We start from the raw sequence: 24,969 nt of genomic DNA, 5'->3' as shown, positions 1-24,969 counted from the left end.
GGTTTATCAGCACAGAATGAAGGACTGCTCCCTCCTTCAGTTCTCATTTGTGTATATTAAAGTGATGGAATCCATCGTTTAATGCCATTGGACACAAAACTATTCAAGCTTGGCTAAAATACAGTTCTAGTAAATACTTAATATCTAATAGTATAAATTAAATTAAGGTAACACAGTCAAGGCTGATGGAGATCCTGGAAATGCAAAGTATTATTTTCTAATCCTAAAAGGGAGCCAGAAAAATCCTCTGTGTGAAAGACACCTCTGTGACTTAAAGAACTTCAGGCCAAACCAAAGTCAGGGAAAACTTTACATTAGTGATAGGACCAAAGATGTATCAAAGATATTAAACTTCTAGCTTGCACTTCTTGGACCAGTGTCCCTCCAACATCCTAATCCTTGGCACCACTTTTGCCTTTGCCAATGATATTTTTCTGGGCCACCATAGGCCCTCCAGGGATGAATGATCAAGATCTACTGATAGTAAGCTAGACAAACCACCTCATAAATTGTGTTTTCTTTAATACAGGAACTGGCACTAGCCCCTCACAACCTGTAGTCATGTACAGCTGGAGGCAGCAGTGCAGTTCAGAACAGATGTGTGCTTCAAATAAACATGTTAGCCTGGGAACAGAAGTGATGGATGAGAAAAATACCAAAATTAAGTGCTGTCCAAGTGGTTGTATTTGTTCATTTCAGTATTCATTTCAGTTGGGAGAACACATACAGAAAAGAGAACTGAGGTCTTTTTGCTCTGTGAAGTACTACATGGCTTCAGTAAAAGCCTTCCCATTTGCTAACAGGTTTGCATGTATTTTTTCCAAACTTCCTTGTGGTGTATGATCAAAATATACCAGCATCAAATATAGGTGAAGATGGGAAGAACTAATTAAAAAATTACCCTAATATAATGAGGATTAACTTTTAACAGTCATTTTAACTTACTGATAAGTTATGGCCATTGAAATGGTTCAGTATCCTTCAAAAGGAGAGATTCAGAAAAGGTAAAGGCTTATGAAATCTATCTGGACAAGTTTTTTTGAGAAGGAGGATCTGGGGATTTGCCAGCTGGGGATCCATTTCAAGCAGATGTGAGCAACTTCACAGATTATAGTCCTTTCATCTTGAAAAGCAAGTTTACCATAACAGTTGAAATTGCATGATAATTCTTGTGTGATATTTCTAAATAAATTGTGTGATAATTCTAAATTGAGAGAGAGGTTGAGGTTTAAAGAAGGGAATAAGCCAAGGTTAAGAATCCAAAAATAAATAATTTCTATGCAACAGATACCTGAGACTTACAAAGCAAATATGCTAATATTTGTACTATAAAATAATTGCATCATTAAAAAAAACCTCCAAAACCAAAACAACTCCCCAAACCCTCCACACAAACCTAACGAAAGGAAGAAGAAAAAAAAGAGGAAGATTTCTCCAAAACGTTCATCTTCAGATTTTTAAAGATAAGTTATTCCACGCAAAAATTCTAAAAAGACAGAGACAAAAAGCAGGAATGTTTTTTTTTTTTTAAATTCTTGGTGTTAAGAAAAAACAACATCAACATGAGAAACACTGAGCAAACCATGCAGGGCAGAGCAGTGGTAACTGCTCATGTCCAATTTGAGATCCCAGAGATGGCTCATTTTCAGCTGTAGTGCAGTGGGGCATGCATAGGAAGATCACGAAGATAAGCAGCTGCCAGAGCAGGTAATACTTGCCCCCTCCCCTGCTTTTCCCTGAAATATCTTAATATCCCCAGCTTGGTCTTTCATCACAAGAGTGAGATTAGCACAAAGTATTCAATTCCCTAAAATGAGCACAAGTGGAATAATCAACAGATTCTACCTTCAGATTAAACAAATAAATCCTTCAAGTTTATGAAGTGGAAACTGCCAGATAACTTTAAACAAAGACTGAGACAGTAGAGAGAGAGCAAGCAAACCCATTTTAATCTGTGAAGGCTGATTTGAACAAGAGCTCTAACTCAATCCCTCTGGTATCTGAGCCATTGTGAAGCAGGAATGCATTAACACAAACAGTAGATTTTAAATTCTGGAAATGAAAAGGCTAACCTTCCCCAGATACTATGGAAGCATCCCTAAGCAAGACTTTAGTGTAAGACAAACACAACATTACTCAGTAAGAATTGGAATTTAGCAGTCAAACTTCCTGGACTGTTTAAGTATTTGGTTTAAGAGTAGAGTATCTTAAAATATCTTATGGAAAGTAGCTATTATCTGAAAAAAAAAAAAATTATACACATCCACACATCCATCTTCAAACCTAGGTGGAACAAAATGTAGCAGAGGAGGCAAAACTTGCAATGTCCCTTCAACAGTCTTTCAGAGTACAAACCCCAGTCAACTGCTTTCTCTATCCTTTCTAGACTAGGAACTCAACAAGAAAGAATCCTTGGCAATGGCATTTTGGTTGAATGAAGACATTTTCTGCCAAGGTTGTGAGGCTATGTCTCTACCAGCAAATTAAACAGTTGCTGGCAGAAGTATGTGATGGTCTTTGTTCTGATGTCATTAACAATGTGGAACATAGAAAGCTATCAAAATAGTCTCTGGCATGCTGAATGGCTGACACAGTCCCCCCAGCAAATCCCTTGCACAATTCAGAAATTACCATGAGCCAGCAATAGCTAACCAGGAATGTTAATGGTGCCATGCCACCAGCATTCTCCTGGGTTGGTACTTCAGCATTACTCAGCCCTGACCAAACACATTCTTGGCATGACCCTATAAAAAAAATTCCTGGAAGCTGTAAAGAAGCCTTCTCATTCTTTCTCTGCCTGCAGAACACCATCAGTGATTGTGGAGAAGGAATACAAAACTTCAACATGACAGATAAAAGGCAGGTCATAGAAGTGAGTGTACCTTGTTGCCTTACTGCCCAAAACAGGAGGTCAGGCACATTTTGATCCAGTAACACATTGCAAGCCATTATATTTTAGGCTGAAAATTAAAACCAGACCAATGGTTGATCTTTGCAGAACATGCAGAATCAATAATTTCCAAACAAATTGGTAAACAAACCATATGTGTATACATTTAAAGAAGTTGTCTCTTATTGACAATGCTATACAAACATTAGATGCAACTGCAGCAGAAATTTAGATTTGATCCCAAAAGACTTTTTGCTAGAAAATAAATTTGTCCTTTGAAGCATGAATGTTCATTTTCATTCTTCATGTTAAAGAGGGTGTGTTGAACTATCAATCACTTAATTTCTCTGTTTCAAATTCTTTCTAAGGAGTCTGAGAATTGCAAGACAGGAGTTGGAATGTGAACATTTAGGGCAAGAATAATATTAGTCTGGACAAGAGGAGGCTGGGGAAAGACCTTGTTGCTCTCTACAACTACTCAAAAGGAGATTGAAGTGAGGTGGAAGTTGATTTCTACTCCCAACTAGCAACAGGATGAGAGGAAATGGCCTCAAGTTGTGTCATAGGAGGTTTAGATAGGATATTAGGAAAAATTTCTGTAATGAAAGTGTGGTCTAGCACTGGAACAGGCCACCTAGGGAAGTGGTGGAGCCACCATTCCTGGAGGTGTTCAAAAACATGTGTAGATGTGCACTTTGGAACATTGGGACATGGTTTAATGGCCATGGTGGTGTTGGGTTGATGGCTGAACTGAATGATCCCAGAGGTCTTTGTCAACCCTAATGATTCTGTGGCTCTACAGCAAGGGAAACCATTTTAAAAGAGCTTTAAATTACTGCATCCATTTGGTGGAGATATCTCCCTCAGATTTCCTCTAGGCTAAGTTCCAAATTAACAAAGAAAACTTCCTCCAAACTAGAAGCAGCCCTTTACCCTTCAATAAATGTAAAAAAAAAAAAAAAAAGCAAACCCAAAGGACTCCAGAGAAATCACTGAACAGCAGGGACCACTAACACATCACTTAATAAAAAAATCAATAGCCTCTAATACAAAAACCAATAGCCTCTAATACAAAAACCAATAGCCTCTAATACAAAAATCAATAGCCTATCTCTGAGTGAGGATAGCAGTTTAATTTCTCCCTCCCAGATTCTGCTTGGCTTGGACATTGCAGAGCTGGCTACTCCAAATGTGGCCTTCTGGAGAAAACCAGGTTTGTTCTACAGATCAGCTGAGTATGAAATTCCCTGTTCCAAGTGCTCAAGGAAGCAAAGGCCAAGCTTTTGTTTCTTGTAACACTCTGTTCATAGAAGGGAATAAATCAATGAAACTGCAAACAGAAAACAAAGCAGGCAAAGCACATTTTACCCAGTACTTATTGATCTGTATTGTCATATTTCAAGGTACAAATCTTCCATCATGTTAATTACGTAGAAAAGGAGTCAGGAAGGTTATTGGTAGAGGAACACAGAAGATGAAAAGAAATTAACTCTGAAGATGTGCCCGTGTTGATCATTTTTATGATCTGCAGAGAGACTGCATGAGAAGAACAAAGGTTGAATGTCTCAGGACCACCACGTTAGCACAGCCATTTCTGGGAAAGTAAATCAAAGAAGACCATCTAAAAAATAAAGAGATACTTACAGCAAGGTATTTCATTAGCTGAGTGACACAATGCTGATTTATTTCTAATGGTTGATTCCTGAATTTATCAGTGACACACATCACAGGCTCATTTCGTTATGGAGATTGTGAATTCATTGTTTACAGTGCTGAAGGTGAACTTCCTCCCCATCAACAGGCAGGAGCTTTCTCACCACTCTCCTGCTTCTGTCCTAAGAAGTCCACACAGAGCTACCAAGTTCAGCCAGGGGAAAACTTCACCTTCTGAGTAAACTTACCAGAGTTGAATTAAAAGCAAGCAAGAAAAGAAGTCCTATTGGGGCGGGGGGGGGGGGGGAGGGAAGGGGGAGGTACAGAAACCACCTCAATAACTTGGACTGGATGATCTTGGAGGTCTCTTCCAACCTGGTTGATTCTATGATCCACAGTGCAACTGCAAGACCATGGCAAGAAAATATTTGAAACCCTGTTCTCAATATTAGTCACCCTTGATAGGTTGGTTAGTAGAAATTATGCAAACATCACTTGTTTTGTACACCATCCCAGCCACTACCACTTACTCTGCCTGCCTGATTTCAGGAAATAAAATTATGTCAAAGGAAACCAACTCACGACACGTAAGTGCCTACAGGTACAAGAAGCAAACCTTGAAGACATCAATGTCAAAGGAATTTCAACATTTCAGATGGTGACTCAGGATGGCAAGCTGAATACAAGGCCTCCACAAGTCATGTTTTTCCTGTCAGACATGTGAAAAATAGTAACAACCATATCAGTAGCCCAGATACAGCACAAAAGAGGCCAAAGGGAAAGGCTGAAGTCTAAACAAGGAAATCAAGACTTAAGGTCCAGTTGTTTCTTAGCTGTAGTTGGCACGACGCCTCCCAGTTTCTGGGGAAGCTCTGCTATTTGAATGCTGTGCCAAAGTTAATCATCAGGGAAGAAAAACTGTGATCACATCTAGTAAGGGTTTCTAAGTAATGTTAGAATACAGAAATAGCAGTAGCACCACAGCAGCCTTGATTCTCTGTAGTATGTAAAAGGAAAACTGTGCTCACACACAAATTTATAGCTGCAGAAGTAACAAAATCTTCCAACTCTTACCGTTTTTTTTTTTTTTAGCTAAACCAACTCTCCTCACCAAGTTATCAGCTTTTATACCTTATACCTGGTTAGTCAGAGAAGGACAGAACTTACTAATGTAGTAGTTTTGAACATACATCATGTAAATAGCTATCCTACATATGAAACCAGATACTATGATAAATAGCTTCCACAAAGGAATGATTGAAGGAATTGCTTTTTAATGTTTAGGAGGAAGTTCTTGACAGAGAGAGTGATTGCCCATTGGAATGGGCTGCCCACGGAGGTGGTGGAGTCACCATCCCTGCAGATGTTCAAGAGAAGCCTGGATGAGGCACTTAGTGCCATGCTCTAGTTGATTGGATAGGGCTGGGTGATAGGTTGGACTGGATGATCTTGGAGGTCTCTTCCCACCTGGTCAATTCTATGATAATTAGTTGATATTCTTACATCAACAGGCAAGTCTGATAATTTTCCTTGTAAGTACTAACCTGTGCCCAAATTAAATAAGTGGATTAAACTGTTTAGAAGCAGTAAAGATGACAAAACACCTTGCCATGTCTTAGTCATTAATTCTCTTCTCTGTATGCAGTGTCCAGTTTCTGCTATAAATGCCATCTGAGTGAATTCTGTGGAGCAGAAAGTCCTTTGCTTTGCTGTCCTGTTGAATTTCCAAATATTTTTCAAAGACTGCTGACACATACTGCAGCACTACCACAAAATTCCTGTGCATTTAGGATCCCCATACTGTGATACAAGGAAACAAGCCTTGTTAACACACAGGCAAACACCAATAAACCCAAGGGCTCTGTTACTCACTGTAAAAGTATCACTGAATAAGAGAAAATTGCACATAAGTTCTGAAATGAAACATGTACATCATAGACTCATAGAATGTTTCGGGTTGGAAGAGACCTCTAAAGGTCATCTAGTCCAACCCCCCTGCAGTCAGCAGGGACATCCTCCAATAGGTCAGGTTGCTCAGAGCCCTGTCAAGCTTCACCTTGAATATCTCCAGGCATGAGGCCTCAACTACCTCCCTAAGCAACCTGTTCCAGTGTTCCACCACCCTCATGGTGTAGAACTTCTTGCTAATATCCAATATAAATCTCCTCTCATTTCAAACCATTGCCCCTCATCCTATCACTCCAGGCTTTTGCAAACAGTCCATCTGCAACCTTCTTGTGTGCCCCCTTCAGGTACTGGAAGACTGCTATTAGGTGTTCCTGGAACCTTCTCTTCTCCACCCCCAGCTCTCTCAGCCTGTCCTCATAGCAGAGGTGCTCCAACCCCCTGATCATTTTTGTGGCCCTCCTTTGGACCTGCTCCATTAGCCCCACATCCTTGCTGTGTTAAAGGCACCAATGATTTATTTATATCAAGGTTTCTTATTTAAGCCAAACCTAGAGTTGTATGTTCAATCTGCAAAAGGCTGGGGAAGAATTTTAAAATGCCCTTGTCTTACAAAGTATCTTGCAAAACCTCATCTTATTTCTAGGCTAGAATTGCAAAGGCATTTACACTGTCAAGAACCACAAAAAACCCCACACTACTGGTGGAAGTCCTTGTTAGTGATAATTTTTAACCAGTTATCTTCCCTGAAAACACATTAACTACTTTTTCTCCAACAGAGAGGGGGTTTCTATACTTTTGTAAAAATAAGCTTTATTGAGGAAATGTCCTTATTCTGCCATTAAAGGATGCAGTTTACACTGTTTGTTTCCATACAACAAAGACTTCATGAAAGAAAAGGCAAACTTGAGGTGCCTAAGCTTCCATCTCTTCCCACTATACATTGTTTAACTTCAGCCACACACCTTAGGACACAGGTATCAGATTTGTAGCTTAAGCATGTGCTGTAAGAACATGGCCAAGGCAAAATTCAGGCAATCAGCAAGAGGACACAGTCTCAAGCTGTGCCGGGGGAGGTTTAGGCTGGAGGTGAGGAGAAAGTTCTTCATGGAGAGATTTGTTGGCCATTGGAATGGGCTGCCCAGGAAGGTGGTGGAGTCACCATCCCTGGAGGTGTTCAAGAGGGGATTGGACGTGGCACTTGGTGACATGGTTTAGTGGTCATGAGGTCTTGGGTGACAGGTTGGACTTTGATGATCCTTGAGGTCTTTCCCAACCTTATTGATTCTGTGATTTGCCTTCAGGATTTCTTGGTTAATCTTCTTGACCTCTTGTGTAACTACCCATATTTAAAGACCAGGTTCTGATAATTAATTATTGTGTGACACTCATATTGTGCTGCAGCTACCCGAGGCTGACACAGAGGCACGCAGCCCATGGCTCAGGGTTTCTCAAACAAGCAGTGTCAGAGCCTGTGCTGGTGTGTGCCAGTGCAGCAGGGGAGAACAAAGAACTTTGTGCAGTCAGGCCGCTCAGTAGTCCTTTCATAGGAACATTGAGATATGTGACACAGTGCCACAGAGAAGTGCAAGAGCTTTAGACAGCCCTGGGTACTACACTGTGCTGCTAGCAATATGCTGCCCAAGGTGACTACATGCACAGCAGTGATTTCAGGAGCCAAGTCTTCTCCCCTGCCATGCAAATATCAATAAGAGTTAGTTGTAGTCCTGCTTGGAATCCGAGTCCTTCGGAGAGCTTCTTAAAGTTCTAAAATATATCAAAATGTACTTCATTTCCTGACAAGAGGAAAATTTGAGCCCATAGTAGTGTTCCCCTCTGGGAAGAAAATTATCAGCTTGACTGTAAACACTCAAACCCTTGATTTGTTATAAATGTTCCAAAACCTGTTTGGATTTCTTAAGAGAGCTCTACACAGTAGCTTTTGTTTACGTTTGATTGTCATATTCAGTGTGAGGAAGCAAAGAACATTTGGAGATGATTTTGATATTGGAAATTTTGTTAGAGAACAGAGGAAAGAAGTTGGCTTCTTGGTAATTGCCTTGTGGGGAAAGTACACTATCAGCTGGAAAGTTCTGACAAAACCTACAAATTTGTTTCAGGTTCATGACATATATTTCAAGTTTTTAGCCATTATATGGATCTTGTTTCCTAACATTAATTGAACGTGTAAAGGAAATCTCTGGTTAGGGTTCTGCTCAGGTAGCCTGGCACTGAGAAGCTGCTCTAACTTTACTAACAGAAGCTGACATTGCAGAACAAGCCTGCAGAAGCTTTGCTAATTAGCTAACAAAATGGGGGGTTCTCTCCTGTGTTCAAACAGCATATTTAAGGCTTCCCCCCCCTACTTTAGAATAAAGGATGAATCAGAGGAAACTTTTGCCCTGCTGCCCTGTGCAGCAGCAGAGAGAAACTGCCTCATGGCATTATTAAATTTGTGACACTATCACCAAACCAGCTTTAGGAAGGCAGTTTGAACAAAGCTAACAAGTCAGCTTGGAAGGCATTGCAGCTTCATAGCTGTAACATTCATCTGGGTTTTACATCCCTTATCTTTAAATACCCCCTCAAAAGGAGAGGAGGAGCACAAGGGTGTATGATTATGTCTCCCATGCTGTAGCCTGGATTGCGCCCACGGCTCGAGCAGCAGTGAACAAAGCAATGGTGACTGTGCCAAGCAGTCACCTTCCCAATCTGTTCTCAAAGAAATCAACACATGTATATGCACTGTGAGTTGTTCCAGCTTTTAACAAGATCTCAAATCACCACATAAAATGCTTCAAAAAGCACATTGCCGTGAGCTTGGCACCTCCAAGAGATTCCTTTAGTTCTTGCTCTGAGTTTTTCAGAAGAAACAGCTAAACCCTTTTTTTCTCTCTAAGCCATTAGTTACAAATTCATCTCTGCAGAGCTGTCTACAAACTTGACTCCAGACAAATCAATCTGCATTTCTATATTAAAAAAAAAAAAAATCCATAAAATAAAAATATTTTTTTAAAACTCATTTCAACTGTTCCTTTGTAATAGCTGAAGTTGCTTTATGGTATTTTTTTAACAAACAGAAAAATGCTTTAAGTATATCAATATGAGTAAAAGACCTCATTATTGCACCAAAAGCTTTCTCTGATGAAGAAGAAAGAGTGGAATACTCTTTGTATGCCTCTTCACCTCCTCCAAATGACTTCTCACAAGAGTTTCACTCTACGATTCAGACAAGACAGCTTTTATTACCACAGTTGCATTTCCCTTTGGCAATATTCTACAGGATGAAAAATTATATATGTCTGCACTGCAGATTGGAGGTAAATCCCCCAGCTGAAGCAAAAAAGTCTGCAAATGGATGGCTGCTCTCAGCCTTCCAGCAGCAGGAAACCTTGCCCTTACTGTGCCTGCTTTTTAAATTGGACAGATAAAGGCTAACACACTTATCACTTGGAAATCAAAATGGCACTCAAACTCCAATATTTGCCTTCTCTTTGGACTTAACAGCCTATCCTGATTCCATGTATATTTTTGCCATCTTGTGAAAACACATTACTGATACCTTAAAAATATCTTTCCTGTTTAGAAGTAGGAAATGTTAAATTTTATTCTTGCTGAGTTACACCCAGTATGCTTTATAAGACATGCCAAGGTAATAATATAACTGAAGAAAAAAAAAATCAAATTTTATTCACTTATTTTTATTTTATTTCCTCCTGAAAACCCACAAGCAGCTCTACAGAATTTATGGCTCACTTGCTCCTGCATAGTCTTGGGCACATCTGTCAGCATCTGTTTCTCCAAAAGGGCTTAAAACCCTAACCCATAGCTGTGCCAAGGGAAGAATTTTTGTGTTTGAGTCTTTTTAATTGAGGCTACTCAATCTTTTCATAACTAATTCTAGTTTTAAAAAAAAACAAACAACTGCTAATTAATACCGGACAAAATTCCTCACTACTGGAGATATCCAAGTTTACATAGATGGTGTAGATCATGTCAGTTCTTGTGTAGTTGTGTCAACTGCCCTCACAAAAATGGCTAGAAATATCAGCTTCGCACTCCCCTCCTTAGTTTAGTTCCCTTCTCCACAGAAATTTATATTTAAAATAGTTTTGCAGATTTTTTGTAAAGGAAAGACTAACAAGTTAGGAAGGGGGTGTTTGTTTGCATTGGGGATTTTTTGTTTGTTTTTATTAATCTAGAAGGGGAAAACATGAAATAAATGGAAATCACAGGATGTTGGGGGTTGGAAGCAACCTCTGAAGATCATCGAGTCCAACCCCAATAATTAATATCAGCAGGATCATGCCATTGGTACCTGAAGAAGAAGTCTCAAAGGGTCTTATTAATGAGACAAGACAGAGTGTTAAAAGAGTAGGGTAAGAAAAGTGAAAGTACTGAAAGTACCTGAAAGTAATACAATTGGTTTTAAGTAAGGAAATTACGATTGGTGTTTAAAGAGTGGTATAATTGGGAATGGATATAAAAGCAGGAGCTGTAAAGGAATGAGTGAGAAAACAGCTGCTAAAAGTGAAAAACAGACTTGCCATGTGAAGTGAAAAGTCCCAAGCAAGATGAAAGCAAACCATAAGTGTTGATGGACAGATGAGAAAAGCTACCTTTGTGAAAAGGCTAAGGAAAAAATTAGGAATTTGAGCAGAAAGGTTCTGGTTACAAAGAAGAATGAAAGTAACAGATCTTGTGAAAGCCTGAAAAATACCTAGAAAGGAATCAACACTGGTGCCTAAATGTGAAAATAAGACGAGTCAAATTCCTACTGCTAGATTACAAGGGTTTTCAGTAAAAATCGTAAGATGATGAGTTCTAGAGAGTCTCTGGATTGTTTGGGCTTTATTTTGTCCCCAGACTCATTTTAGCATGCTTTACCCCAATTTTGAAATAACTGCTTTGGCAACTTCTGTCTCAAGCAACTAAACTGAAGTCTCTGTGACAGCTTCACAACTGAATTTGTGACACTGAAGAATGTTTTTTTCCCCCAAGCTATATCTTCTTGCAGGACTTCAGTGCTTTTTAGTCAGATCAGGTGGTATGATATCTTTGAGGAGATGCTGGAAACATGGCCCAAAAGATGTTTTCCTGTTCTCCTTGCCTCTGAAATAGCAGATACTGATCACTGCCAGAAACAGGACACCAAAAAAAAAAAAAAAAAAAGTATATTTTGACCTGTTGGTACAGGAATTTCTGTAAGTCCTCTGACAGACAGAAACCCACAGCATTTCCTTCCCAGAGGTCTCAAATCTTCTGTGCTTTGCTTTTCTTAGCAAGGCAAAGAAAATCAGAAGGAAAGCATATGGAGATCACAATTATAACATTAGGAAGCAAGGTTTTCTAAAACTAAAAGTCAGAGTCATTACATTTAAACCTACTGCAAGAGATACTATTTAAGAAAAAAAAAAAAAAAAAAAAAAAGATTGGAGCATGCCAGAGCCACATTGTATTAAATGTTGTGAGTTTCAAGAATGACAAAAATGTCTATCAACAGGACCCCTATCTGCACTTCTTTGCATGGCCCTCGCTGTTTCCTTCCTGAGGTAAGTGAACAAGGCAGTAGAGCATCCTGTGTGAAAAGCATGTACAAACCCACATTCTCCCAGAGATCCAGGAAAACAGACAAATCAAACCCCTGCAGTTGTCACATCAAGAGTTAAATTAGGCAGAGAACAAGGCCAAGTCACTCTTGAGAAGAATAAGATGTCAACAGTTGGAACAAACTTCATTCAGCCTAGTTCTGATCATCCTTGATTTCTGAAGATTTATGTTCTCCTTGGGGTTTTTTTATGAACAAAAATTAAAAGGGCATATAAATATACAGAGACAGAGAGTTCCTTAATCCTAAATGACTCAATCTTTTGTCTTTTCTTGACAGAGAAAACAAACAGCAATGCTTTCCCAGCATACACTTGCTATTTTTACTACTGTTTAATTTTTAAAATGACAGCAAGTCTGGTCAATAGAAGTGAGCAGTGACAATTGGCACTTCATACCAGACGTTCCTCAGAGCCACTAAGAGCAGCCAGCTCAAGCCTTGTAGCAAAACTAGGCAACCCTTTCCATCATCCTTTGTTTTCTCAGAGAGCTTCCAGACTCCATGCATTTTCCAAGACAGTAATTTTAGGAAACCCACAGATGAATACAATTATACTCTTGATTGATATACATCAGAAATTGCTCTTCTGGAAGAATGACCATAACCCAGTCTTTAGTCTGTCAAAGCACCATTGAGTGAAAAAAAAAAAAAAAAAAACCCAACATATTGTTGACTTGGCAAAGCCCACAGAGCAAGAACATCTATTCATAAATTTTTTGTCTCTTTAAAGCTGAGCTAACAGCAGTGAGTGCCCCTACTGAAGATTGTGGAAGAGAAAGTGTTCAGATCTTGAACGCCTCATCCTTTGGCAAAATAATGTCAGACAGCAGGAACCTGGAGATCTATGACAATAGGAATGTGAGATTTTGATGGTGGTTCACTTAAATAATTCATTCATTTCCTTGTTCAGGTTCAGCAGAAGGTTGTTGGGGTGAAGGAAAAACTGTGGAAGCACATACAAAGGTGTTTTCCTTGAATATTTTATAGTCTTCCTTGTAGAACTGAAAACTTTTGAATGGAAAGAGATGTGGGAGCAGCTTTGGAGTGTCAACGTCAAAATATTCAGAATATAAAAGGCAAGATCTACCAAGATGAGAAAAATCTTGCAGTGTGGACTGACTCTAGACATTTTAGTGACTTCATGGAATTCTGATATTTAATCCTTTCTCAATAGCTAGCTAGGGAAAGTGGAAATTAGTTTTAACCTCTGATTCATAGTCCAAATACCATATACACTATGATTTATCTGTTGTGTCTTATCAAAGGAAGAATGGGAGTAAAAGAGGAGACTAAGGAAGAGAATATTTAAGCAACTATCAGAAGCAAACCTTGGAGGTAGATGCAAGTAAGAAAGAATTTCCTTGTTAGAAGAAAATTATTTTGTTTCAAATTATTTGATAAAAAGGCTCTGCAGAAGTTAGCTTTAGGACTCAGGTAAGACTGATACAGTTCATCTTGAGCATCCATTTGGGCCCCACACTATGAAAAGGACATGAACACAGTGGGGTGGGTCTAGAGAAGGCAAAAAAAAAAAAAAATGGTGAAGGGTCTGGAGAACAGCTCTGGTGAGGAGCAGCTGAGGGAACTGGGGCTGTTTAGCCTGAAGATGAGGCTGAGGGGAAAACTTCTCACTCTCTATGACTACCTGAAAGGAGGCTGGAGTAAGATCAGTCTCTTCTTGCAAGCAATAGGATGGGAGCGAACAGTCTCAAGTTGCACCAGGAGAGGTTTAGGTTGGATATTGGGAAAAATTTCCATACTGAAAAAGTGGTCAGGCATTGGAACATGCCACCCAAGGAAGTGGTAGTGTCATCATCCCTGGAGGTGTAGAGTGTAGACATGGCACTTCAGGACATGCTTTAGCAGGCATGGTGGTATTGGTTTGGGTTGACTTGATCTTAGGGGTCTTTTTCAACAGCAAGGAATCTATGACTATCTGATTCTGTTTCTTTGAACTTTGAATTCATTCACTAAACATTTCACTGCCTTTCTCATTAGCAGCTTTCTGAAATAATATTAGTAGCTGCCTGCAATATGAATTTTCATGAAGCACACTGCATTACAGAGCAAACCAGAAGTACAGCAGTAAAATCAGGAAAGCTGTTGCTTACTTGAAAGACACATGATGGAATTTGGGATGCTGTTCTGAAGTGCTCTCTATTTCATTTTGAGAAGAGCAGAAGAATTTTAGAAACAGTCATCTTAAATTTTTACAGCATTAAAACAGAAACCTAAGCCTGATTCTCTTCACAAAAACTCTATAGCCAGAGAGGTTTGACATAATTGTGCTGGCTCAAGAGATTGATGTATTTGGATCTAAGTGACTTCACCATGCCACCCTCTTGAAAGGCAGGAGCACAAAAACAATAAAGATCTAAATAATTACTAATACTTCTGCATATATAAATACATAATTCCTAAAGATACCATCACAGTTTATTATTTAACCAGCAAAGCAGCACATTTTAGGATTGAGACTAACAGGCAGCCAAATTCTTTCTCACCATGTACTTTTGGAAAAAACACACTTGTCTCTTCCAGCACCACTCAAAACTCTTTCTATTTATAACACTCAGCTGCCTGCATAGATAACTCTGTGTATAATCCTCTCTCTCCCATCATGTCACTTCTAAATATTACTGAATTTGTGTTTTCAGGAAGTTAGTTTGTTTGTTTTGTAAAATCAAATTAACTTAGGTCATATTCAGATTGGTAGATTCAGATTGGAGGTTAGGAAGAAGTTTTTCACCACAAAGGTGGTGAGACACTGGAGCAGGTTGCCCAGGGAGGTGATAGAAGCCTCATCCCTGGAGGTTCTTAAGGCCAGGCTGGATGTGGCTCTGGGCAACCTGATGTAGTGTGAGGTGTCCCTGCCCATGGCATGGGGGTTGGAACTAGATGATCCTTGAGATCCCTTCCAACCCTAGCAATTCTATATTAAAATACAAATAACACAAAGGTCTAGAATATTTCCTAGAGTTTCTATAAATTTAAGATGGTGTAACAGAAACCCAAACATGGGTTGGTTTATTAACATTAAAAAAGAAAAGGAAAGTTATTGTAAACAAGAGCTTATAGACCAGGTACTAAATAACAGAATGTTTTTTCATTGCATTCTGGCTAGACACAGTAAAGTCTGTGTCCAAGCATGGAATACAATTGTGTTCTGCATCAGGGAAGCATCCTTTATGCATCAAAGTTATCAACACATTGCCATCAGTCTACTTGCAACGTTTGTGACCTTCCTTTTACCACACATTGTTCTACTAGCAGATAGAGATGTATCCCCAGACTTCAATTTAAGAAACTCTAAGTACCTCAGTGGCCTCCTCACCCATACACAGAGTCATCTTGCAATCTGATTTTATACCAGAGACATGCTTGTCAGTCAATATTGCTTATACAATGGGGAAAAAGGAGACCTAAGCATAGAGTTGGACTTTCAAAGACTAAGAAACAAGTGTTTCATTACTGTGTTCAGGCTTTGCAGGTGTAACTTACACTGTGCTATAGGAAGATCATTCAGATCTGACTCTTTTCCCCCACTTTCTGACCTTCGTAACCAAGTCTGCATCGATCTGCTTTGCAAGTATTTATTTCACGTTTCAAATCAGAGGAAGTTTTAGTAATATCTTCAATGGCAACATATCCCTTATGTAGGCACACTTCACCTATTGCTACTGTGGGAAGCTGGGAAATAAATCTGTGATTGTAAATCATTAGAGTGGCTTTACTCTGAGTTAGTTGCCCTACCCCACTCTTGAATTGAAAGTAAATAGCTCATTAAAAGAAGGAAGAGCACAGAAAAGAAATGGTGCCTCTGGGAAAAATTAAATTTCTATATCCAGCTTGGTTTCCATTTATTGCAGCTGTGTGAGGATAGAAGTCATGACCCTAGGGGCAGAGGTGGATGCCTCAATATGTTAGGCCTCTCTGCAATCTCAGAGTTATTCATTATCTACAGGCTTATTTGGAGTATTATTTATGAAATTTTGGTACAGGGGTAGTGTCAAAAAGAAAAAAAGAAAGATCTTCCAGTTGTAGTTCACAGCACATCTTTAGAATGAATAGCACAAAGACTGACTCTTACCAGGACTAAAACTCAACTCAACTAACTTTGAATCCCAACCTCCATCCACATATAAACAAATATCCTTTTTCCTGCTTTCTCTCCTCCTGCAACAACCTCCACGATCTGGACACAACAAATTCTGCCTCTAGGGTGAAGTTAGAATTTAAAGATATTGTTATCCATCAAAAATAATGAAATACATTGTAGCACTGAGCTTAGGAGACTGCTAATAACTGCTGAAGAACTGCTCTGTTATCAAATTAATTATGTGTCTTGGTGGCTTTCAACTACGTTTTGGCTTGACGTGACATGACCAGTAGAAGGATTCGTTCTGAATATTGATCTTCCTGACAGGAGTCTCTCAATTGCTTCTTGAAATGACAGGGGGGGGGGAATCCATTTCTTGACCTTTTGTTTTAGAAGAGAAATCAGAGAAGTACAAAAATGCCACCTGGTCTTTGTGCAGGGATATCTGTTGCAGTTTGCTTCAAGTAAACGCTCTCAAAAATTACTTCAGTGCAGTTGTGTCAAGTCCTGCATTGAAACGCAGCAACCTGCAGAGCTCATTTGAAGACTTCAGTTGAATTGTAACCTGCATTTTGCTGGAATATATCCTTGGAATTTTTGCAACCCTTTTTAATTGCTCTGAGTTTAAGACTTCGTTTTGTTTCTTTTATGTTCTCATACAACATATGGGGGAGCTCTAAATCATAAATGGATCAGCAGTAAAAACAACTCCTGAAACGTAGCAACTGTTCTCTGGAAAATAGCTTCTATATCCTTTCCCCTAAAAAATCATCAGTAAAATAGTCACCAAAAAAAAAAAAAAAAAAAAAAAAGGCAAGACAAACCCAAAGTTTCTTTAGCCATTCTACCAAAAGTCAGAGTCAAATCCATGTGTTTTAGTGCACCTCTAATTTCAGGACAGCAAGTGCTGTACTCTGACCCCATCATCATCAGTTATGCCACCATGACCTTTATGATGTCTCATGATTTTTTTTTAGCATATGTTTTTAAGAGTTTTCTTTATCTTTGCCCAGGAGTTGCTGAACAAAACCATCTTTAGGAATGTATTAGGAGAATTCGTATAGAAGAATGTTTCTGACTGCTTTGTGTTATAGCTGTTAAACACAGATTAAGAGATAAAAGACCATTATGGTAGCTGAAGGATTTTGGTCATTTCCAGACTAACAAGAGATGAAGCAGAACAGCATGTGTCAGAGATAACAAAGTTGAAATCTACACAAGTATTTACAGTTGCAATACTCAGACCAGCTTTGCTTCCTAAGGGCATTCAAGGCTGGGCTGGATGATGCTTTGGGCAGCTGAGTCTGGTTGAGAGGTGTCCCTGCCCATGGTGGGGAGGTTGGAGTAGATGATCTCTAAGGTCCCTTCCAACCTAAGCCAGGCTATGATTCTACTCTGACAAATAAGACAGAGAATAGGTCCTATATTTCTATACTATGTCTGACCTGAAGATAAATTGCTGTAGCTGTGACACTCTATTCATACCACATTGAATTAAATTTCCTTTGCAGGATAAGAAACAGATTAATGAAATTAAGCTTTATTTTCTCAAAGGCTTTCTGGCATGTCTAAAAACCTATCACCCCCACATCAGCTCCTGTGTATGTAAGTCCCACTCCTCCATTCAGTCATTCACCTGGAGTCCAGTGCTGTGGAAACCAACACTGGCCACAGATCTTTTCATGGAGCATTTGTCAGGCACCCTTGGTCATCCATTTCAGGATTTCATCTTTTTGAAACAATGCCTTAATATTACACTGCAAGTGATAAACCCCCTAAGAATTAAAGGGCACTCTACAAGGAAACTCTGTAACTGTTAACAGTGTTGTTAACTGAACAACACTCTTGTTGCTATTCCAGGATTATCACCCTCTGCAACATATTCTGACAGTTCTACAGATCCCACATAAGTATGGCTCAGGATTGGTACTTACATCAGGAGTTAAGCTATTTATGACACCTTCTCATTTAACAAGAGAGATGGAGGAAAGTAATTTATCATTCACATCCTACTGCAATGAGTTTGGTTAAAGAAAAAAAAAATAGTTATTCTTGTGTCCCAGCAACATTTCTATTTTCCACTCCATCAGACTGTATTTCAGGACACCATTTTACTTTCTCAGCAATTCACTTTTCTCTAGTTGCACCGTTAGGTGTTATGTTTAAAATTAACACATCAGTGCCACAAGAAAAGTTTTTCTTAAGTGACAAAACTCTATTGGGTTCTCTGGTTTATTTATAAAACCATAGCACAAGCACAGCTCAAAAAGTTTTAAACAAGAAAGGTCTGCTCTCAGAATATGTGGACAGCAGATTGAATAGAGGAAAAAGGACATAATCTTTGTTGTTGCTTTTCTTGTAGGTTCACACTGCCTACATTTCAATAACTTATGTACCTTACATTACAATTTGCTGATGTTTTGAGCAACTTCAGAGAGGAGTTCTTTAAACTCTCTTTAAAAAAAAAAAAATCTAAAAAACCCAGTAAAAATCATTGAGTCTAACATGTAAAATTCCCAAGGCTGCAGTTGTAGAGAGTGGAGTCCTGTGGGACAGGGGAGCCAACCCTAGCAAATATCAGTGCAGTGCCCTGAGGAGTAGTGTCCATCATTGTGGTATAACCAAGAGCTCTCTATTTTTGCCAACAGTCATGGCTGAGCAAGTAGAAGTTCCTTTAAGGAAATGCATGTGGAAGCCAAATAGGGCTTGCTTGCACTGTTCCATTCAGACTCCAGCCAAGGCAACCCAACCCTGAAAACTAAAAGCTTGCTTGCTTTAAACACTAGTGAAATAAATATATCAAGGAAAAAATTTTGAAGGAAGATGATGAGATTGCATTTGCTTCAAGTCACAATTCATAAACCCTCTAAAATAAATGCTGATACATTTTCCTCAGTATTTTGTTCTTCCAGTAGTACAAAAACACCAAACAAGTAAACCTTCAAACTCTGATGAAACACTTCTCAAAGATGCTTGCTAGCACTGTTCCTGCTTTAGAAATAGTAAAGAGTGTAACAAACACTTACAAGATGTGATTATTTTAAAAAGAAAATGCATTTCCAAATGGAAGCACCTCAACAAGGAGTCTGATTTTTTGTCATCTCTTTGCTGCAGAACTCTGAATGCTATCATTCCACAGGCAATATGATGTTCATGCTGAAAGTTCATTTTACTCCTGACTGACTGGCTAGGCTAGAGCAGGTTACTCTGATATTTAGGGAACAATGAAAAGCAAATCACCTAACACAGACATAAATTCTTCAATTCTCTGGGGTTGGGGAAGCAATTTAAAAGTTATGTTATAGGATCTCAGGGAAACAGACAAATACTGATTCCTGATGTTGAAAAAAATTGCTAACATACAAGAGAAACTTTCAAACCTGCATCTACTGAGAAAATTCTGGGTTACAAAAGTTAGTGAATGCTTTATAAGAAGTGAAACTAGGGAAAATACAAGTTACCTGCCTTTTTTATAAAAGAACAAATAGCATAGCATCCCAATCCTGTAACCATTTAAATGTGTAAGAGCTGAATTTATAAGTCCCCAAACTGTCTTACAGAGTTCAAAGCATCAGTGTTTTATTTACATAGTCATCTACTTCAGCCAAGTGAAAGTTGCAGTCTTCCACTGCAGGGTGGTTGTACTCTCACAGGATAAAGTGTCACTTACATTCAGGTATTCTCCAGTTGTCTTTTCTGTGCTTTGTTCCAGGGGTCATAAGCAAGAGATCAAAATCAAATTATTCCCAGAGAGTTGTGAAAGACTGATTTCCACAAGAAATCAGAGGAGCCATTCTTAAAAGGCATTTCCTAGATGAATGACCATCCAATACTTTAGGAGAATTTAAGGGCATCAATGAGAATCCATTGATTAACTGCAGATGTGTCTCCTTAGTTATATGAGGCAATCCAGGGCAGCTACATTCTGTGTTTCCCATGATTATGGATTTTCAGAGAAATTAAAATTTCACAATGCCTATTTAATTGACACTTTGGGGGACTTACTATAGCTATATGCACTTCCTACCAACAAAAACTCAATGAGCCACACTGGTCACATAAAACCCCCAACCAACTACCAAAACTCTAAAACATAGGAACAATCAAACAACAGCAAGCAACACAAAAGCAAGCAAAACCCACCCAACCAAAAATCTTACAGCATATGCAGCTCCTTCATTACAAGCCCCTGTGTAATAATAATAATTCAAAAAATACTGGAGAAAAGAGAAGCCCCAGTGCTAAACACTAGAGAGGACAGCTTATATACACACTTTGCAAAGTCTCACATCAGAGCAGCTGCTGGGGCTGCTCTAACTTAACACAAATCCATGTCTTCTGTGGAAAGCTCAACTTTGAGATGATGCCAAGGTAACTTTCTCCTGGGCTCTTCTTCTAGTAGTAGCCTATGTGCTAGAGTGTTCAGGAGACAATGGATTTTTTTTTCCCAGATATATGTTCTAGCCTTTAAATAAAATAGAAATGGCTTCATATATTGCATGCATGTGACAGCAATGAATCCTGTGTTTTCTTCAGTGGTTACACAGTTCACTTGCAAGATGTCACATAAATAAATAGAAATTTGAGGGAAAGTTTCTACAAGTGCATGCTTACCAGCTGGTGCAGAATGTGAGCAGTGAAGTTGAAAACCATGATAGTCAGCATAGGATTCACTGAATTTGCCTTCCTTAAAATCGGCCTTGGAATCCTTTCTGCTCTCAATCTCCTCTGAAGAAAGCTTATCCAGTTCAATTATGACAGCTGACATTGTACCTCTCAGTACAATTCAAGATAAAAACAAAGCTGAACAAAAGCAGCAGCCACTTCCAGCTTCCCCAGGCTGGGGAAAAATAACTTCCTATCAAGAAAAAAAAAAAAAAAAAATCCCCAAACTGTAACAGTGCAAAATGTTTAAGTCAACGACTCAGAAACTGTATTTCCATGAAGCTGTTCTTTCAGCTCTGCAGCATTTGCTAAATATTGCAGCTCTTCTCTAAGGTACAAAACTACTTCTACAAAAAGTTCTGTAGTGACAAAAATGTTACTGCATTTCTGTGTAGCTGCTACAAAAATAGCAAGGGTAAGTGGAGACATCTGTATGCCTGCTGAGTTGTGGCCATACTAACTTTCTTTTAAGAGTCTAATTCACATTTTGCAACCCACTGGTCCAGATGGGAGGAGCTAAGCAATGCCAATGGGAACAAGTGCATCCCACACCCAGCCCGGTGCCCAGCCTGGCAGCTGCACCCTGGAAGCTGCTGGTGCCACACTTCTGCTTCCTCGGGAACATTCAGCTCTTTGTCTGGGACGTGTGCAGCAAGATAAATGGCCACAGGCTACATCGTTCCTTGACAACAAGTCAGGAATGGTTCTCAGTTTCTCTATTTATTAGAGTCTTCAGTCTAAAAAGTTTCTTTCTAGGGAAACCAGTGCTGGTGATATTCAGGAAAGTGGTTTAATCCTTTAAGCTTTTTTTATTGATCGGTTGGTTTGGTTGGTTTGTTTGTAAATAATATTTTTCCTTTTCTTGGATACCAGTAAACCTCAACAGGACTCAAGACAAGAAACGCTCCGTTTCTTTCCTGGCTCCGTCCCACCAACCCGTCGGGAGGACGATAACCAGTGCCAAGAGAGTCACCCACTGGCGATGCTGGGAAACGACAGGGCTGCGGAACGCCCGACGTGGGGCCGAGCGGGGCAGGAGATGCTCGGGGAGGGAGCTACGTTGGGAACCTTGCCAGTGCTCTGCCAGCTCTGGATTTCCCTTCAGAGCAGAGCTGCTCTGATGAAGCAGGAATTATCGTTATGAAAACGTACGAGACGAGATGTTTTTGCCAGGAAAATCAGCAAGCCTTTGCTAGAGGAAAGGTGACACAATGGTTTGCTATTAGCTCTTATCACTTCCTAAGCATCTCCTTGCTCAGCAGGAAAGGCTAAACGACGCAGGAAAGATCTGTGCACCATGCAACTTTAACTAAGCAGTCTCTTGCTCTACAAGAGCAGGGCAAATCCAAAATCTCTAAACTCAGCTTGATGGAAGTGAATTCTCATTATTTAGCAGTTGTCTGTGTTTCATTTCACTTCAATTAATGTACATCAAGGGCAGGAAAAAAAGACAGCTTGGTGAAAATGTCATAACACTTAAAGTGTTCATAGAATCACAGAATGGCTTAAGGTGGAAAAGACTTCAGAGGTCCTCCTCCCTGCCACAGGTAGGAACACCTCACAACTTGACTTGGTTGCTTAAGGCCTCATCCAGTGTGGCCACATCCAGGGAGAAGGCATCCACAACCATTCTAGGCAACCTACTCCAGAGTCTCACCAGCCCCATACTGAGGAATTTCTTCCTAAGAGCCAGTCTAAACCCACTCTCTCTCATATTAAGGCCATTCTACCTTGTCTTACTGCTAGATACCCATGTTGTGTGGCTGGCAAGGCAAATCCAGCACAGCTCACACCAAGGGAAAAGCAATATTAGCAAAACAGACTTACATTACATCCTTATTTTTATAGCCCAGTCTTTCAGTTCCTCTGAAGTATGTACAGTCTACTTATGCCATTGTTGCTGGCCAAAGTAAGGTGGTTTGGTCTTCTGAAGGAAATTTCCACTAAAGGACAATGCTGGCTGCTAGATTTGTTGGAAGCTTTACAGGAGGTAGCAGACCTATCAATGTATCCCAAACAAAATCCATATCTAATATTGCACTTCACCATTTATAAATAAGCATGAAGCTTTTACTAAGTCCTGTATCAGGACTGGATCAAAACAAACAGAAGCTCAATCCTTTAATGACAAATCATCACAGCTACCCAGGTGGGAATCATTCTTCAAATGCCCACCGTGCTAAGAACTTTATCCTTAGCTGGGTTCTTGTAGTTTGTCCTGGGTTTGTGAGCAATTTTACCTTCAGTACAGATCCTGAGCTGAAGGTTTTAGGTTTCTTCAGTGACATTAATCTCAGTGTGATTTAATTTAAAAAAAAGTATCTCATTACTATTGCTGCTATTAATTTTCTCATGTAACCCTGAAGATGTAATTCAGTCAAGGATATATTAAGCTTTTATCAGACTATGACTATTATTTAGTTTGTACAAAGGGGTTGGTTTTCTCTCCTCAATTTTATAGCTTTACGCTTCACAAAGGAGAGGGTGCTGCTCCTTGACAATTCAGACAATCCCCAAACTGTTCTATTCTCTATACAGTGTATGCCACCAGCTCTTCTGAAGAGTAAGGGTCATCCTTTAAGATGGAGAGTACAATGTACTGTAAAGTATATTTTATGTAATTATTATTTTTACTTTCCAGCTCTGTGGTAAGCAATTTTCTATTGATGGTGTATGATAACCCATACTTTTTGTGATGATCTCGGGAAGACCTAAAAGGCAGCAAGTGATTGTAGACCCTTCCACTTATGCTAAAGCAAATACTACCTCTGCCTCTCTCATCTCTGTGAGTTAAACCAGTCTGGGAGCAGCTTAAGCCCTGTTTCATTTGGCACCTCCACTTGGTGCCTTTCCCCCTTCCTTCTCAAATAAACTTAAAAACTGGGAATCTTATCTGTTTTGTGGGTTAACATACCTTTAGTTGTCAAGCAGTTTGGAGTTCTCCTAGTTTTCCTTCTTGCTCTATTGAAGTCTGGCACTTTTGGCAAGATACCAAGGGAACATACCATGGGAACACACCATGGGAACATACGTGGCTTTCAGAACTTCATTTAGGTGCCTCCAGCTGCAGCAGCATGTAACCAAACCAGAGCATCAGAACCTGCCATTCCACCATACTCCATCTAAACTATTTGACTGCTATAAAGCTGCTCTTTACTTTTAATAAATCTAGTCATTAGATGCTTATGAACATTTCTAAATGATTTTCCATTAACTCAGGCTTCTAAATACCTGCCATATTTGAAAACATGGCTGTCTCCCCCAAATGTCAATTTGCATGTTGTGAAATGTACCTGAAAGTACCATTAATAGCACTGACAGTCTTTTCAGAGATAAGAAATGTAAAGATTACAAACCATTCAGCTTTTACAATGCCAAACCAAGTTAAACTGAATTCATAGAGTCCTGCTACAAATACTGCTTTCTGAAAAAAACTGGGATGCTAATAATAAAAGAGCTTGGCGTCAACCTGAATTTTCCAATTCATATTAAAAAGTAGGATCTTATTTCTACTTCTGGCATTTTAACAAATCCTACCTTAGCTAATAGAAACAGAGACCATAAAGAGGTTATGCTGCAATAAATCAAGACAGCTTCTAAATAGCAAAATATGTTTATAATTTAGTACACCTTTTGGTGGTATCTTTCCTATTAATTAAAGCATTATCCATTTAAATTTCAACAGAAGCAGTTATTCATGTTATAGAGAGTGGCAGGGAAGGAAATGATGTTTATCTTCTGTAGGCAACCCCGGAGCACCTCAGACTGCTAAACAAATGCAGGCACAAGTGGAATTTGATTATTTTACTACATAATCTCTATCATTTTTGAGCTGGTAGAAGAGTGAAGCAATTTTGGCTACATTCTGCTGATGAATTAACACTATTTTGCCAATAGCTTTCCCAGCAATATTGACTAATCAATCTCAAAAACATGGTTTTATACCTTTCATTTTCTTAGTCTTGTTGAAAGGAAATAGTTTTGAATTTTGCATTAACTGCCCCATAGTAATTTAAAAATTCCTTTAGAATTTACTGCTCTTTTTGATATTACTTGCAGGACTTGAGACTTATCCTATAGTAAGACACAGTGACAATGATTCTCCCTGGGGAAGAAGAAACCAAAACAATGAAATAATCAGACAGCACA

At 39.2% G+C, this 24,969-nt stretch overlaps 1 protein-coding gene across 1 annotated transcript in view; it reads right to left on the bottom strand.

Moving 5' to 3' along the window:
* ANO3 (anoctamin 3) overlaps window positions 1-20,923 on the bottom strand; it is a 168,893-nt gene extending 147,970 nt beyond the window's left edge. The window contains exon 1 of the mRNA XM_054390489.1: window positions 20,770-20,923. Within this exon, the coding sequence (XP_054246464.1) occupies window positions 20,770-20,923 (154 nt within the window). The remainder of the gene's footprint in view (window positions 1-20,769) is intronic.
* Between the last annotated feature and the right edge of the window lie 4,046 nt (window positions 20,924-24,969).

The sequence above is a fragment of the Indicator indicator genome, chromosome 21 (assembly GCF_027791375.1).
Source record: "Indicator indicator isolate 239-I01 chromosome 21, UM_Iind_1.1, whole genome shotgun sequence".
NCBI classification, from domain to species: domain Eukaryota; kingdom Metazoa; phylum Chordata; class Aves; order Piciformes; family Indicatoridae; genus Indicator; species Indicator indicator.
Note: the sequence above shows the minus strand (reverse complement) of the source record. Positions and strands in the feature narration are given on the sequence as shown.